The 18,015-nt window shown below is 55.0% G+C and overlaps 1 protein-coding gene across 1 annotated transcript; it reads right to left on the bottom strand.

The window, feature by feature from the left end:
• Positions 1 to 490: 490 nt before the first annotated feature.
• Positions 491 to 15,394, bottom strand: Fam131c (family with sequence similarity 131 member C). The gene is made up of 7 exons (XM_075945748.1): positions 15,184 to 15,394; positions 5,701 to 5,819; positions 4,553 to 4,588; positions 4,274 to 4,367; positions 2,203 to 2,385; positions 1,891 to 2,001; positions 491 to 1,338 (listed from the first exon to the last, which is right to left on the bottom strand). The coding sequence occupies exons 1-7, from the start codon at positions 15,203 to 15,205 to the stop codon at positions 1,076 to 1,078; spliced, it is 828 nt and encodes a 275-aa protein (XP_075801863.1). The 5' UTR covers positions 15,206 to 15,394; the 3' UTR covers positions 491 to 1,075.
• Between the last annotated feature and the right edge of the window lie 2,621 nt (positions 15,395 to 18,015).

Raw genomic sequence — 18,015 nt, 5'->3', positions numbered from 1 at the left:
AGGTGATCTAGTCCCAACCAGTAGCTCCTGAGAAAAATAAAAGTGATGCCCAGAGCCACCGTTCATGCCTGTTCTCCCTCAAGAGTGTGCATTTGGCCCCTTGGGTTCCAGTGATGGCCTAGGTTAAGCCCTTGGGGCATCTGGTGCTCACATGGGCATCACAGGCTGGGCCTGGGGCTCTTCAATCTATACCTCTCAGTAGGGAGATAGAGGGAAATGAGGGTCCCTACCAGGTCGTATAACGCTTGGCCTCACCTCTAACAGGACCTTGGGGATGAGGTCTCCAGACTTGATCTCCCTGGCTGTGGTTCAACTGGCAAAGGGAGGTCTCTGGGTGTGGCTCTTTGGGGACAAGAAGATGCCCTAGACCTCCTCCTTTGAGGCTTCTCGGGTATCTGTGTGTTGGAAGGAGGAGTCCTCCCTAAGCCCTACAGACCCTCATCCAGGGCTCAGGAACACGCTCTCCCTGGGATACCAGGTCAAGTTCATCCAGGATGAGCACACTACTTTAATGTCACCAGAGAACCCTGTGGGAGATGAAGGGGGTAAGGGGAGATGTGGGTTCTCTTGGCTTGGGAGCACAGGGGTCATGGAGGAGCCAGGTAAGAGAGGAGGAACAGACAGACCCTCCAGAGATGTTAGAGAGGCAAGGAATGGCTTGACCAGAAGAAGCCGTCCCACCTTCCATGGGACAGATGAGTGGCGAGAAGATGAGCCCAAGTCAAGGCTGGCTTCCCAGGCCCCTCCAAATGACTCCCCCACTCTCCCGATCTTCCCCTGGTGTCCTCCTAGGGGCCTGACTGCCAGTCTCCTGGGGCCAGTTGCCCTGGTGTCTGCTTAGAGTCTGGGAGTGGGCTGAAGGCAGAGGCCCTAGAGGGGCCAAGCCCACAAAGCAGGGGGCTCCCTCCCACTGTTGAGGGCAGGTCCATGGAGGCACTGAGTGGTCTCCACAAGAACTGACAGTGACCATCCCTGCCACACTCCACCCTGTGTTTGTCCCAAGGAGTCAGGAGATGTTCAGTGCCAGCAGACGGGGCCTTGGGCTCCCAGAGAAGTGTGGAGTGGCCAGCTCGCCTCAGTTGTAGAATACCTCATCCTCGTCTTCTGAGAGAGACCCACTGTCCACGGAGGGCAGGGAGCCATGCACGTGGGCCCCTCCACTGTCAGGCCCCTGAGCCCCAGGCAGCCTCTGCCGGTGTTGGTGGGCGGGGCTAGCGGGCTCCTCCTCCAGTGAAGGCCAGCCATCATCGAGAGTGAGGCCAGGGGAGCAGGCTAGGAGACTGTCGTCCTGTGAAGGGCCACTCAGGAGGCTGTCCTGAAGGTAGATGCTCTCCAGGTCTAGAATACCAAAAAGAGGGTACAGAGGAGAGATGGAATCCCGCATCCTGGATCCTACCTCCCTGGGCGTGGGAGGGCAGGCAAGGGGTGGAAGACCTGGTATGTCACTGCTAAGCTCTGTGACCCCAGGCAGGTCTCCGAATCTCTCTGGGCTCAGCTGTCTCCCCATGACAGGGAGTAGAGTAGCCAAGAGCAGGAAGTGATGAGCAGTGTGGCTATGGGTGCTCCTTCTGGTCCTCTGTGCCCTCCCCTTCTGGCCATAGGGAGAATCAAGTGAGCTAAGTCAATGCACGCTTCACCAGGACCCAGGTTTGGGAAAGCAGACCCACAATGCACCTAGTGTCAACTCAAGCCACACCGCAGCCAGGCTTTCCTTTTGGCTTGGGGCACTCCCTGGGAATGTGTAGGCCAGAGCTGCCGCTCCCAGGTTACTGAGGAGGAAGCTAAGCCATGGAGAAGAGGGGACGGGGAGAGGAAGGAGCCCACCTGAGCGACCCAGGCGCCACCCTCAGTGCTCTTCCGCCCACCCTGCCTTGGTACGCCCGGCTGTACCTTGGAGCTGGAAGGCACCCTGGGTACTGTCCTCTGGCTGCAGTTCTTCGTCATCCAGGGAGGACCAGGCACTCAGAGTGGCCTCCGTGATAGCAAACTGCTCAGCGACACCTGGCGGGCAGCAAGATTGGGTTCGGTGAACCCATGGGTGGGAAAGGGGCACTCTATGCCTACACGGGCCTCCCTCTCTACCCAGGTGAGGAAGGGCGCCACCTAGCGCCCGCCCCATACGCCATCCCGTGCTCAGACCCAGCTTCACTCCAGCAGACCTCGCCCACCTATGGCCTCCCTCCCTGCACCCGCCCTGCTCACCGGCAGCAAAGCGGGCCTCCCGCAGCTCGTCAGGCAGACAGCAATAATGCTCGTCGTCTCCTGGGGACAGCTCCCAGCCTGACTGCTGGACGCTCCAGCCTTTCCATTCGATGAGATGGGCCACTCGGCCACGGGCCATGGCTGTGGGCTTTGTGATGTGGTCCTTGATGCTTTGTACCACCCCTGCGAGGAGGTCACAGATGGTTATCGGGTGACCAGGTCAGCATAAACCCCATTTCAGGCCATTCCATGCTCTGTACCCCAACCACCCCCGATCTCTAAGCCTGTGCCTGTCAGTTTCCGGTAACCATGACCAGGGGGAGCTTTGCCTCACAAGTCCCACACCCTACCCCGTGCCCTCCCCAGCCTTGGCCCTACTTCACCTACATGTCTCACCCATTCGTATGTCCACCCCCCAACCTTCCCAATGTCTTATTGAATTTGAATCAGGTTTCCAAACCAGCCACCCCTTAGACTAGCTGAGGCCTTCAGTTCCTCTGGGACCCAGCACCCTCCACTCACAAACCGACAGTTCTGAGGGAGCTTCCCTGTGCTCCCTGCTCTGTGGAGTTAGACTCTGGGGTGGAGCACTCAGGGAATGCTCCCTGGAGGAAGTGGCCTGCAGTTGGGTTTGAAGGTCTGCAGTGGTGGGAAAGAAGGGAGCCAGGCTGTTCCACAGGTGAGACGGGGTTGATGGCACAGAAGAGCTGGCATAACATCAGTACAATCAAGGATGACGCACAGGGACAAGAGGCTGGCAGCCCTCACAGGGACCAGACTGGGGCTGGAGAGTCAAGGTGACAGCCCTGTGTTGTCTACATAGCAGTGGAGAGCCCCAGCCAGACACGGGAGAGGGAAGTTTGGTATGTTATTTGGAAGATTAAAGTTCAACGGTGGAGAAGGAAGGTAGGGGACAATTCAGGACCATTGCAGGGACCCAGCAAGAGGCAGGCCAGGGCTAGACAGAAGGAGAAGGACTTGGGGAGCGTAGGACCTGACTGGCTGAGTGTAGACAGTAACGAAGAGGAGGAGGCAGGAACTGCTCATCATCGCTAATGGAACCAGGGACAGATCTGGGCATCCCCAGGGTCCCTAAAGCCAGGCAGACACAAGGCCCCGGGGAATGCGAGTTCCAAGGACAGATAAGGAGTCCACAGGAATGAGGGACCAGGAGCATGGGAACAATAGAGATGAGAAGGAGGGGGAGACCTGCTCCCCCAATGGGGTGCTGGACTGCGGAGTTCACTGGAGAGACAGTATGTTTCTCAGATGCTTGGGGACAGGGCGAGGTGGGTGGCAGGTGTGCAAGTGGAGGGAGCTGCAGAGACAGGGGCAGAAGGAGGCGGCCGGGTCCTGTGGGAACCTGGAAGGATTGTGATGGGAGCCTGCAGTGTGAGAAGCTGTAGGAGGCGTTGGTGGGCAAAGCGGCCTGGTTGTTGGCTGAGAGCCATCTGCAGCCGAGTACAACCGCGTGGGTGTTCCACCCCACTTGCACGCCCTTCTCCTAGCCACCTTGGCGTGTTGCTCCTGGCTTGTTCCCACACCTGCTTCAGAAAAACTATCACAGCTTTGGTGCGGCCTCATGCCCTCAAGGCGACACAGTCCTCCTCACGGACAACTGAGGACTGAAGTCCAGACCCATGGTCTTCAAGTGCCATTGATCCTCAGGCGACCGTGCTGCAGGGCTCCCAGTGGGTTGAGGCAGGGAGAGAGCCACAGCTATGACCAAGTCTCCACTGAGCAAAATCCTCAGCCTCCCCAGCTGCCTTCACACCCCAGGGGCCAGCCCAAGAGCAATTCTCTGGGGGCACAGGCCCCACCTCAGGCTCTGCTTCTAGGGAACGAGACCCAAGGTGACGTGGGAGACCACGCAGTCAGACACCCAAAAGCTGCACCTCCCTCCTTCCTCTGAGGCATCCCCAGGGCCTGAAAGCCCAGCAAGCCAACTCCTTGAGAGAGGAACTGAGCCTGAAATCTGGCAATTAGAAAATATTAACCCAGCATGACTGTGACCCATTGCCTCCCCTCAGCACACGTCCGGGGAGAGCTGGAAGGGACTGTGGGGACCTACCCACAAGGGATGAGGTGGCCAGGGCAGCCACACTGTAGTTGCTGGGGCAGGCTCTAGAGTCGGATATGTAGCCATTGGTGGTTTGGAAGCACCTCTGTAGAAAAAGAAGGGGTAGGAGGGAAGGGCAGTCAGCCAGAGGACATTGTCCCCCTGTCCCCTGCGCACCACTGTGGCCACCCACTCATCCGTGGGTGGCAGCCAGGGACCAGGCAGAGAAAGACAGGGAGATCCCATCCATTCCCTGGGCTGGCCATACTGCAGGAGAGCAAGCACACTTACCTGCCACGGATCCCAACAGAAATCCATTTGCTTGTCCTGAAGCAAGAGGAGAAAGGGGACCAGTTAGGACTGGGGACGCTGTGACATGGCTAAGGCCTGAAGTCCCTGCAGGGTAGGGTAGCTCCACCTGAGAAATCAAGGTCTGCCCGCTGTCCCTTAGCACTAAAAAGAGTGGGACACACTGGCCTTAGAAGGAGACGGTGATAGGTCCGGCCTAGAACAGAGTATACTTTCATTATTTCCTGATACCTGGAGACTAGGGAGTTCACAAACCAATGAACTCACGCCTCTAATACCAGCACCAGGGAAGCAGAGGCAGGAGGATCTCTGTGAGTTCCAGGACAGCCAGCACAACATAGTGAAACCCTGTCTCAAAAAAATGGAAAAACATCAAGAACAAAAAAAAAATCAAATAATCATAATAATAACATTAATGATGAAACAAAAAAATTTTAAAAACAGCATCTTAAGGCTGTAGAGATGGCTCAGTAGTTGAGAGCATGTGCTATTTTTCCATAGGACATGGGTTCAGGTCCCAGCACCCACAAGGCAGTTCACAACCATCTGTACCTCTAGTCCCAGGGGATTCACTGCCCTCTTCTGGCATCCACAGGTACTGCACACAAGCGGTGAACATAGACACATGAAGTCAAACACTCATACACGTAAATGAAAAATAAATAAATCTTAAAACAAACAAAGTAAACTGGTAGGTTCAAGACACACCCCTGGGCGAGTATGGAAAGTATGCACGAGGACCCCTCGCTACACCAGGACCCCTCGCTGCACCAGGACCCCTCACTACACCTTCCTGATCTATGTGGAGAACCCCCCTACTTTTGCTCTTGAGTATCTGTTCCCAGCTGCTAAGCAGTCTAGACCGGCAGCAGAACTTACTGTCTGCAAGACTTGAGTTAATTTGGGCAGGAAGACCTCTGGGGTGGGATTGTGTATTCTAAATAAGTCTGGCCCTGTTCCTGGTGCCCAGCCCAAGACAGACCCTAATCCAGCTGAATGCCAAGCCCCTGGTGCCCTATTGCTCAGGGGGAAACTAGGGTTGGCAAGGAAGAAAGGAACTGAGAATGGCTTCTGCTTGCCTTAGGGACAAAAAAGAACAGCTGGAGGGAGGGTGAGGAACGGCCAGTTACCTTGCCACCATCATGGTCCGGAACAAGAGCAGGCGGATGCTGGCTGGAGGTCAGATCCTGATTCAAGAGGTCTGTGCCCTGGGGCCTGGGGCAGTCTTTCTGGGCACTTGTGAGCAGATCTGGAAATAAAGATGGGAGGAGAAATTTAAAAAAAAAACCTACTTAATCATAGTAATAGGGTAGTAATAGAAATGAGGGGTTTGGACCAAAAAGGAGGAGTTAAGCTATCCCTTTTATGTGTAAAGAAACTGGACAGCTAGGTGGTGGCGGCGCACATCTTTAATCCTAGCATTTGGGAGGCAGAGGCAGGTGGATCTCTGTGAGTATGAAGCCAGCCTGGTCTACAGAGCAAGTTTCAGGACAGCCAGGCTACACAGAGAGATCCTGTCTCAAAAAATCCAAGGCTTCATCTCTAAGTTAATAATTGAAATCAACGGATAAGTGTAAAGCTTCTGATTCCTCCTTTTCTCCTTCCTCCATCTTTGAGACAGAGGCTTTCTATGTATCTCTGAACTTCCTGCCCCAGCCTGGCAAGCAGGAGGCACTTAGAGATTTGTGCCAATGTGCCCGCTATTGTAATTATTTTTACTTTATGACTTTTTGAGACAGGGTCTCATCATGGAGCCCTGGCTTTCTATACAGACCAGGCTGGCCTCAAACTCACAGAGACCCTCCTGCCTCTGCCTCCTGAATTCACCACCACTACCAGCCCAGCCTTCAGGAGGCAGAGGCAGGAGGATCTCTGTGAGTTTGAAGTCAGTTTGGTCTACAGAGCTACTTCCAGGACAGCAAGGGCTACACAGAGAAACCCTGTCACAATGCTTGGCTATAAAGAAAAAAAAATAATGTTTTTTTTACTCTTTTGTAATAGCACTTAGTATACAAACACATACTACAGCTACACAAAGATTTTTTTTTTTACTTTGAGACTAGGCGTTTGTGTGTGTGTGTGTGTGTGTGAGAGAGAGAGAGAGCATGTGTGTATGTGTGTGTAAGAGAGAGAGAACGTGTGTGTGTGTGTGTATGTGTGTAGGCTAGGACAACCTTGGGAGATGTTCTTCAGGCATTATTACTTATCTATTTATTCATGTATGCATTTATTTGTTTATTTATCTATCCATCCATCTCTTTATTTTTGAGGCCAGGGCTCTCATTAGACTGGAAATGACCACGTAGGCCAGGCCACATGGCCAGGGATCCTCCAGCTGCCTCTGTGCCCCAGCGCTGGCACCGCACGTGCAGGCTACCATGCCTGGCCTCCTAATGTGGATTTGGGAATGAAATGTAGGCAGGTCCCCGACTGAATGATCTCCCCAGCCCCAACTTCATCTATCTGATGGGCCGCAGCAGCCAAGCTCCTTCCGCAATGCCCAGCACACAGCAGGATCTCATTGGGGGCTTCACAAAGGAGAAAAGTGAGGCGTTCATACATCAACACGACAGGGACAAGCCACCGTTAGTGAGAACGGTGTTCTGTCAAACACTGGGTTCTGTCTCCAGCCACACTCCGCTCCAGACCCCAACAGGTCAGGGCAGAACGGGGTCCCAACAGAGGAAGCACCACAGAGCTCACACCACAGGCACAAGCAGCCCGGCTGGAGAGAGTACAAGCCTGCGTTCAAGGTGAAAGTTTCCAGCCAAATTACTTTCCGAAAGAGGCCAGAGGATCTGGGACCTGCCCCAAAGCTGGAATGCATGGGCCAAGGCAGGGAGCCTGGAACCAGGCTGTCTGGACATCATAGGAGAGGAAGGCAAGGTGACAGTCAATGTCCTCTCCTGCCCCAAAGTGGCCCAGACATAAGGAGGGCAGGGCACAGAAGACAACGTGGGTTCTGAGAATGAGGGCTGCCCCATGTGCTTGGACTCGATAGTCCACAGCACAGCCTCCTGCGTTCCAGTCCGCTGGGTGACCCCAAGTCAGTGTTGCTTTTCTCTGGGCTCCAGTACCCCCATCTCCACAAAGGAGGGACTCAATGGCGGGGCAGGGGCTACATCCTTCAGTGGTCATGTAAGCCGTTCCTCAGGTTTGTTTTTAATTTATTCGCTGCTTACATGGTTATCCATTTATCTGAATGATCTCCAGCTGGAGATCAAAACTGAGGCCTGGTGCATGCTGGGAAGCGTTCTCCCACTGAATCTCATTTATATCCTCAACCGTCTTTTCACGGGATCTATTTAAAAAATAACAAAATAAGTATTGAATAGAACAGAATGGAGATCATCAGGACCAGAGGCAGCCTGAGATTCGTTCAGTCTTGTGTCATGGAGCTTGTGTGTGTGTGTGTGTGTGTGTATGTGTATGAGAATTCGCACAGGGAAGAATTTTCTAGATAAACACACTGGGTCAAAATGCAAAATGTATTTATTTCTTCCTACAGGTCTGCCTTAGTTACTTTTCTATTGCGATGCTGAGATACCACGACTAAGGCAACTTGGCAGGCAGATATGGCACTGAAACCATGGCTGAGAGCTCACATCCTGATCCACGAGCACAAAGCAGAGAGAGCTAACTGGGATAGCAGGGGCTTTTGAGACATCAAAGCCCATCCCCAGTGACACACCTCCTCCAACAAGGCCACACCCCCCGATCCTTCCCAAACAGCTCCACTAACTAGGGACCAAGGGTTCAAATATATGGGGGCCATGCTCATTCACCACAGGGTCCAAAAATATCCATTAAAAAGCTCAACCAGCAAGATGTCTCTGTGGTTTAAAGGTGCCTGATGCCAAGCCCACTGATCTGGCTTCCATCCCTGGGAGCCATTGGTGACAGGAGAGACCTGACTCCCAGTTGGTCTAAGACCATCCCACATGTTATGTCATATGCACAATACCACATACAAACACATAACAAACAAGCAAACATAAAAAAGAAAAAAACTTAGGGGCTGCCCGGCGGTGGTGGCGCACGCCTTTAATCCCAGCACTCGGGAGGCAGAGGCAGGCGGATCTCTGTGAGTTCGAGACCAGCCTGGTCTACAAGAGCTAGTTCCAGGACAGGCTCCAAAACCACAAAGAAACCCTGTCTCGAAAAACCAAAAAAAAAAAAAAACTTAGGGGCTGGAGAAATGGCCTAGTATTGAAGAGAACTGGCTACTCTCCCAGAGGACCTGGGTTCGGTTCCCAGCACCCACATGGCAATTCACAACTGTCTCTAACTCCAGTTCCCATGGATCTGATGTCCTTCCCTGGCCTCTATGGGCACTAGAAATATACATGATGCAGGTATGAATTATTATGAGATAATTTTTTTCAAATTAATTTTTTTTAAGTTTGAAAGTTGTAACTAGGCATGGTGACGCATGCTTGTGATCCCAGCACTGGAGGCTGAGGCAGGAGGATCGGGAGTTGGAAGCCAGTCTGGAATATATGGTATGTTCCAAGTCAGTCTAGAATCCACAGCAACACACCAAGCACGCAATACACACCACAGACACACCACACACAGAGACACACCACACATGCATACGCACTATAGACATACACACACCATACACATACACACCACACGTGCACACACACACACCCAAACAACAAAAAGTTAAGAGACACTTGGAGTGTTCTGGAGTTCTGCATGTCATGCAAAGTCAGAGTCCGTCTAGCTACAGGGTGGTGCTGGGTTCCTGGTTGGGTGCTGGGATGCTTCTGGACTCCCTGGACTGAAGCCCTGAGCCTTCCAGCTGCAGAACAGGGAGTGACAAGGATGAGCAGGGGAACCCAGGACAGCAGTGACATCAAATATTTGCTGGGGTGGTGGTGGGGCTGGTAGCCCCTGGCTCCAACCCCTCCCGTTCCTGCCTGACTCCCATCCCATTTGGGATCCAGATGCCCCTACCAAAGTCTCCTCCCCCTGAAGACTTTAGTCCCATGATGTCATGGGCTGGTTGCCACAGAGACGTCAGGTAATGAGCCAGCCCAGGGTGAAATCACAGGCTGCTCTTAGCCCAGCAGGGACCTGGCCACATCATGGCCTTGGTGACTGGAAAAACACACTGCCATGCAGGGTGGGGCAGAGGAAAACCCAGAGGACCTCTAATGCCTGCCTGCTTTCTTGGGTGTCTCTCCCAAGGGAGTTGTGTGGTGACACCCCCTCTCTTTCACAGTGTACACCCTACTCCTTTCCAGTGTACACCCTAACTCCTTTCCCCCCAAGGTCTGAGGCCCTTTCTTGGACCTGCTCCCTCACTCACCTCCTCAGGCTACGGGAGGGACAGTCCTCTTGTTGCCATGGCAACCTGAAGACCATTTTGATTCTTCCAGGAGAGGGCGTCATCTAGAGATCCCCTCCATCCCTCTGCTTGGCAGAGATGTTTCCTGCCTTTTCTACCAAAGCTCCCAATGAGAATGTCAGCCTAACCACCCAGACAGTTCTCCATAATGTCTAGCCTAAACTCTTCACGCCCTGGCGCTCCCGCTACCAGCCTGGGTGAACCTGACGACCAGCCCCACGCCTCCCATCCCCCAGACTCCTCTTATTTGCTTTAGAGCTGTCTGGAGCTTACAGCTATTCATTAGGGCCCCGTGTCCCAGCCCATTAGTCACTGTGGTTGCCACCTGCACCCGGAGCGTTTCTTAGGAGCGAGAGAATGAGCCTGCAGCCGCTTGGGAAGAGTGAAGAGGGCTCTTTCCCAGCAGCACCGAGAAGGCGAACAAGTGAGCAGCAGCCTGGGCGCAAAGCCCCTGGTGCAGCCTCCCTGGAAGCCAGCCTCCCCAAAGAGGCTCCGGGCACCTGCGGCAAATGGACGCGCCAGGTGGTCCCTCCCACTGTGATATGTCAGCTGCCCTTGGCGCTGTACAGAAGCAGTGTTGCGCTTAATCCTCTGGACCACAACCACGTGTTCCCCATGGACACCCCACTTCTCACCCGAGTGTGCGGAGCGCTACCGCAGGAGGCTACGGCTGTGCTGGGACTCCCTCTGAGGAGTTGCTCGCTCTGTCCCACAATGTGTCTTTCTGGACAGTGGGACTCCTGTGTCCTGTTCCTGGGCTGGTGTTTGCCCTGGGGACCCTCTGAACCCTACAGAGGGAGGCCAAAGACTGAGTCATTGGTGTCTCTGCCTGGTGAGTCCCTGCCAGGAGAGCAGGCCCCAGAATTTGGCAGAGGCCCATTCTCCAATGTCTTCCCGAACCACCTGGGCCAGGATGGTTGGCCGAGCTCAGAGGGATCCCTTTCCATCCCCAACCAAAGGCTTTCACCTGCCCCAGCTCCTCATTTGCTCTGCCCTCCTGGGGCCCAGTCTACTCCAGTAGCACCAACACCAGGCACATTGCCAGGTTGGCCTGAGCTGACGAGATGACTCTCTTGGGGGAGAAGCCTGGCCTGCGGGGATACACCGCCTGTTTATTAAGCATGCGCTGCGGGTCAGGCACCATGGTGATTCCTCACCTAGGATTTCGCTTTGAACCCTGCAAAGCGGGTAGCAGCGTGCCCACCTGACAGATGAGAAAATTAAGCCTCGGAGAATGTGCATGGCATATCCAAGGCACCAGGTAGTGAGTGGCAAGGACGAAGTGCAGACCTAGGGGCAGTATGGGTAGTACTGATGATCTCCAGAAAGGGACCTGCAGTCATTATTTTCTGTGGTCTGCGTGTGTGTGCGCGCGTGTGTGTGCACGTGCGCGTACACTGCTTTCCCCCCACCAGACTTCTCTGAACACAAAACTGTGTCCCTCCCCTCAGACTGAACTTCATTGACTCTTTCCTAATTCTCCCACAGAGCTCACTGCAGTGTTGCTCCCAGCAGGGGCTCTGGCAGGGCCCCCGCAGGACCTCAGCCTTCTAGACATAATCAGACATTTGATTCTGATGGCCAACATCTGCTCTCATAAGAACCAATACACTGGACACTAGAGACCCCTAGGGCAGGCCAGGAGGCTGGCTGACTAGCTGGAGGAGAGGCCTGTGATGGGGAGGGGGAGACAGAGAAGCTGTGGAGCCAGGAGGCATAGGTGGGCACAGAGGGACCCTGAGATAGAGAGGGGGTAGATACTGACGCCCTGTGTGTCCCGGTGCCAGGAAAACCTAACCAGACATGAGGCCTCTGAGCTATCCCAGAAATTGGTTCTAGACTGCTGGCCATGTGCCAACAGCTTTGGGGCAGAGCAAGGCGTCTGAAAAATCAAAGGGCAGGGGCTCCTTGCTCAGTACTGGGGCCCATAGACCTGAGTCATAGACGTGTGTCTGCTTCTCTGTGCTACCAGGTGGGGGACCTGAGTGAGGTCTCGCTCCACTCTGAACCCACTTCCCTCCCAGGTTCAAGGAGAACTAACTGGGTCAGGAGAGCCAAGACCTGGCTCAGCGTGGCTCAGGATAAGCAGCCAAAGTGTGGCAGCTTAAAAAAAGATGAACCAGCCGGGCGGTGGTGGCACGCGCCTTTAATCCCAGCACTTGGGAGGGAGAGGGAGGTGGATCTCTGTGAGTTCGTGGCCAGCCTGGTCTACCAAGAGAGTTTCAAGACAGCCAGGACTGTTACACAGAGAAACGCTGTCTCTAAACAAACAAACAAAAACTGATGAACCCCAGACTCGGGTTGTAGCTCAGCTGGTGGAGTGCTGGCTTAGCATGCATGAAATCCTGGGTTCAGTCCCTCAGCATCACAAGCATGAAGTCTGGTGGTTCCGCCTATAATCCTAACACTTCAAAAGAGGTAGAGGCGAGGAGGATCAGGAGTTCAAGGTCATCCTCAGGAACACCAAGTCCAGGGTTAGCCTGGGCTACTGGAGATCCTATCTAAACAAACAAACAAACAAAAAGACAAACATGGCAGACGCTAAACTCTAGCTTTTGGGAGCTGGAAGCTGGAGGATGACCTTGAGTTCAATGCCAGCCAAGACTCTAGAATAAGAGCCTGTCTCAAAAATAAATAAGTAACCAGGACAGGCTCCAAAAAGCTACAGAGAAACCCTGTTTCGAACAACCAAAAAAAATAAATAAGTAAATAAAAGTTGACGAAATTGAAATAGACAATAAATACAAAGTAGCTCTGAGATGCAGTGTGTGCGGCCAGTATCCCCCTGCCCTCAACACAAATGCCTGGCACCTACTGCTTCCTCGGAGGCAGGAGTCGTCCCTATCCCACCAAGATGTCTGCAGCAAAGCTGATACACTTGCTGATACCACGCAAGAAATGGCTATTGAGTGTTGACGGTGACTGGACCGTGGGGAGGGGTCTTTGCACTAAGACCCTCTCCCATCCAGTCCTATGCTCCCACCTGAATACGATTCCCTCTCAACTTGAGACCACACAGTTGGGAACAGTGGAGCAGGGACTGCAGGCTGGAGACTCCTGATCACCCAGCCCAGTGGCAGAAGCTAACTGCTGGGTAGGGTGGATCTCTCAGGTGTAGCCTGGACCTGGAGTAGGGGGAACTGGGTAGCCCCAGTTGGTTGCAGGCTCCAGGCTCTGGGAGACATCAAAGCTCATGACCCCTGACCTCCACTTCAGGCTCTGAACATGGCCCATGCAAACCCTTAGCAAACGGGGACAGTGGTCAACCACTGGTCCAGGGGTGCAGAGGTAGGGACTCAGGAGCCCAGCGAAACCTGAAGTGATATCACCACAAGGCTGAGGGTGCTGAGGCTAAGGACCTGCCCCTGCAGTGAATCTCCAGCCCTGCCTTTATTGTTTCTGGGTTTATGGCCCTGGGAAACTCACTGTGTAGACCAGGCTGGCCTTGAACTCACAGAGATCTACCAGCCTCTACGTCCTGAGTGCTGGTATTAAAGGCGCGCGCCACCACTGCCCAGCTCATACCTCTCACTTCTAAGTTGCTGAAGTGCATGTTGAGACTGTCAGGCTCTGTCATCTCAGGATGGGGAGAGGGTTAGAAAATGCAACCTGATCTGGGGGTGGCACTCAGGACGCAAGAGGAAAGGTCGGAGAGTCTCTCAGTCAGTGTGACCTCAACTGCCCTGGCAGGGGAGTCGTGGAGGAAGCATGGGAAATGGAGGACCCAGGTCTCAGCCTCACAGTGTGACCTTGGCAGGCATCCCCGCTGTCGCTGTCTCTGTCCTGTACTCTGTGGACCCTGGGCTCACCAGACAGCGCACTCAGGGCCGGGACCCCACAGCTGCGGAGCGAAGGGCTGGAGAAGGAACCTAGTCACCAAGGAAACACCCAGATACCTAACTCCTGGAACTGCCTCCATGGGTCTCCAGGGTTTCTGGGAACGGCTCACACCTTTTCTTACCCTCTGCTTCAGAGGCCAGGTGCATGCTGGGCTCATAGGACCACAGTGACTGACACCCAGTAGGTAGCCCTGTGACCATCAATCAATCAGCTTGAACCAACTTGATACAGGACCCCACTGCTGACACCTTCCAGGGACACCCTAAGTCAGTTCCCTGAATGCTTTTCCTTGAACTCGGAGCAGAACTCCCTCAGAGTCCAGAGGATGGATTTTTCAACATTCCCCAGACCAAGATCCCCTCGAGGGCCTGCCCAGCCCCACTCCAAGGCCAGCTGACCCTTCTCTGCCTGAAGTGGCCAGTGGAATCGTCAAAGACCTTGGGTAAGGAGCCCTGGTCTCTAGGCTCTTACTCCCAGCCCAACCCTGCTCCCAGGGAGGGTAAGAGTCCTAAGGGGGGTGGGGCCAATGACCCAACCTTTTATTGGGGGGAGGGTTGTTTTGACACAAGGTCTCAGGAGTATAGCCCAGATTGGCCACGAACCGTCTATGCTGGCCTTGAATTCTTGATCTTATACCTCCTGAGTGCTGAGATTACAGTCATGCCCTGACACCTCCCAAACTCTTCTAAAATATTACTCCAAAGACAGGTATGCCCATCCCCCAGCCTCCATGAAAGACCCTACGCCCCCCATTCACAGTCAGGTGCCCCACCCCTTCCAGATGAGGGACAGTCACTCCCATTCCCTGGAATCATCTTGGGGATGACCAAGGTACCAGGTCAGAGACAAAGGCCCAGGGGTTACTGGGAACATCAGCTGTCCTCTGTCCTCTCCTGTCCCCTGAGCAGGGATGGGGGTGGGGATGGAGTTCGGGATGAGGGTGGGGTAAAGCCAACCTCGATAACCTGTTCATCCCTGCTGACCCCTTCCTGCCAGGGAATTTCTAGGGTTGAAGATGGAGGCACCGGGAGGGAAAGGGACCCCGGGCTAGGAAGGCCAAAGAGCGAGGTCTGCCTGTCTTCCTCGAGCTCAGTGGCCCATAAGAGGACCCGAAAGAACCGGAAACCATCCTCCCCTCCCAGGCACACTGCGGGAGGCGTGTGTCTGCAGAAGAAAGCATGGCACCGGGACCTTGCTTCATGCCACCTGCCGGGTGCCGAGTGGGGCGTGGGGTACCGAGACCTCCGCCGGCTCTGCAAGCTGCCCGCCCTCCTCCTGAGCCCTGTCCCAATGAAGCACCGCGTCCCCTTGGGTGCGGCTGGTCCGTGAAGGGCGGACACCCACCCTAGGCTTCCCCGGGGCCGCGCGCTGCTGCTCCCTCCCCTCGCCGCGTCCCGGGCCGCCGGGTCCTCACCTCGCGACACGCAGGAGCCCATCACGGGGCGGCGGGGCCGGGCCACTGCGCCCGGGGTGCGGCGGGCGGCCGCGCGCTCATGTCTCCGCGGGCCGGGGCTGCTCGGCTCGGCCTCCGCTAGCGCCTGGGTCGTCGTCCCCGTTGCCGCGTCCCAATTGCCTCGCGCCGCGCCCGCAGCTGCCAGGACCCGGCGACGCCGCGGCGGGCGGGGGAGACCCGGGGAGCGCAGAGGGCGGAGGGCGGTGCTGGAGTGCGCCCCGCCCCCTCCGTGCCCGTGCACCTGTTGTCGCAGCCCCGGGGTAACCTGGACTCAGCCCTGTGAGAAAAGACTTTGAGCCTCACTTCTGAGTAGCACCTGCTGTCTGGAGTTCAAGGTCAGGGGAGAGGGCTGGGAGGGGGGAATTCTGCAAGGAGGAGTCTCATCCCAGTGAGCACACTGAGAAGGGTCGAGACTTTATTTACTGTGTGTGTGTGTGTGCGCGCGCGCGCGCCTGCGTCCACATGTGTGTGTATGTTCCACAGCACGAGTATGGAGTTCATATGACACTTGGAGGAGTCTATTTCCGTCCACTATGTGGGTCCCAGGGATCAAACTCGGTGGTCAGACTTCCTGGACAGTGCCTTTAACTACTGAGCCATCTCCCTAGCCCCTAGGTCAGGGTTTGTTGACAGTCACCTGCTTGCTCATAGGAGGATGCTGGCCCAGGGTGAGAGTTCTGAGGGAGAGCCAGGACACACTAGTGGCCTCCTGGCTGGATAGAGGTCTCATGCAGGAAGATAAGACTTCCTCCCAGGGCTCCGGGAGGACGAGGAAACTTAGGGACAAGTCTTTTGCTCCACCTGGGGAGTTCTGTCACAGAGCAGCAGTGGCTCCATTAATTGCCGGCACTCACACACCCTTCTGCATGCGTGGTCTCCACATCTCACACAGATACTCTTGTGTGCATTTGTACGTGCTCATTCAGGAGCCCGGAGTGGCCGGACACTCCTTGGCAAACCTTGCCGGGCTGGAAGCACCCCATGTGTGAGGCAAATTTCATCACACTCCATCCATGGCCGTTCCTGTTCCCAGAAAGAGGAGTCGCTGGGTCTGTTTACCAGACACGTGTCCCTAGAGACAGCCCTGAGGGATGAATATGGCTTAAAGCAAGGGCCTGGGCTGGGGCTGAAGGCCCTGTGCAGAGCAGAAACCTAGCCTGGTGGGGCTGCCCAGGGCCTGGCAGTTGAGTTTTTGAGTGAAGTTGAGTACAAATGACTCTGTGTCAGCCCTGGGGTTGTCAGATGTAGATGTAAATGGAGACTCATATAAGCTGTGTTACTTAAACACACACTCGAGTCTGCAAGGAACATTAGGTGGTCATCACACAGTGCAGAACGAGCATTTACCAGACATGGGGCATGACAACTAACCCTGAGACAGTTGGATTTACAGTGCACGTGCCCGGGAGTAGGGATGAGGTCACTTCTATAATGCCAACACTTGGGAGATAGAATCAGGGGGATCAGAAGTTCAAGGTCATCCTCGGTTACCTAGTGAGTTCAAGGTCAGCCTGCGCTATGTGGGACTCTGTCTCCAAAAAGAAAAGGATAAGAAAATAAAGCGCATGGGAGGTTGTGCACGGGTTATGAGGCAACACTGTACCATTCTGCCAAGGGGCTGGAGCCCCTGGTGATGGATCCCTCGAGGACCTCAAGTGTTGGCATGACGACAGCAGCACAAATTACTGCAGCCTCCTACATCCATGGAGAGAGCTGAAGCCACTACTCGTATGAAGCACCGACTACATGCTAGTGTGAGCAACACTTGAGCGTCTGTCCTCCAGCGGGTGCAGGGCTCTGTCCCAGCTGCTCAGAGCCTGGTACTCTGCCCTCCAAGCCTAGCCTCGCTGAGGTGGCTGTCAACGGACCATTCTTTATTATAAGGACACCCAGGTGGCTCACTCAGCCTGAGGGGTGCTCCTGCCCCTGTGTGGAGGAGGAAAAACAGACCTGCCTGCGGCCAAGCTCTGGTCCTGTCCCGTGTCTGCAGCCTGGCACTGAGCAGGCAGATGTGCCTGCCCTTCTTATCATCGCTCTCAAGAACATGTGGATATGGCTTGGAGGCAGGGCTCTGACTCACCATGACGTAAGGGCAGGAGCTGGTCACAGCAGCTGATGCTTCGGCTGGCAGCATAACAGTTGGGGGACTGGGGTGAGGCTGATGGAAGAGGACCCCCGAAGAGAGGAGAGAGAGGGCAGCTCACGGGGCAGGGGGTGCCTGGGATGGAGAGGAGTGGATGGGATAAGCAGAAAGTCTAGGGTCCCCGCCTGACTGGCTCAGAGACGCAGGTGGGGTGGGATGGATGCTTCTGCCTGCCCCATGTTTACAGTTTACATGCTGATTCAGTCTTGCCGCTGGGTTTGCTTAAGGTTGCACAGCTTACTGATAGCAGGTCAGGGACCAGAACATAGGTCTCCTGATAGACACCTGAGCACTGGTACCTCCCTGAGACTGGGCCATCCTAGGGGGGAGGCAGGTGGCTCTTCCTTGCATGTCCACATTCACCTTCCCAGTCCTTGGAATTCTGCTGAAGCAAACGATAGCAATGTCCAGACAGCTCCAAGATGTGTGGCTGTCCTCCCTGGGATGCTCTGTCCTTTCCCAACTCACCCCACAGCCCATCTGCCCTGTGACCTTCTACTGCCCGCCTGGGGTGCCCTCTGCCACACCCACTCATGGGCAGACAGTGCTGGGGTGCCCCCTTCACCCCTCAGGTTCTGTTCCCCTGGCATGGTCTTGAAGACCCAGGCAGAGCCCCCTCCCATGGCTGTCCATCAATAAACAGACATCTG

This window comes from Microtus pennsylvanicus, chromosome 13 (genome assembly GCF_037038515.1).
Source record: "Microtus pennsylvanicus isolate mMicPen1 chromosome 13, mMicPen1.hap1, whole genome shotgun sequence".
NCBI lineage: Eukaryota > Metazoa > Chordata > Mammalia > Rodentia > Cricetidae > Microtus > Microtus pennsylvanicus.
Note: the sequence above shows the minus strand (reverse complement) of the source record. Positions and strands in the feature narration are given on the sequence as shown.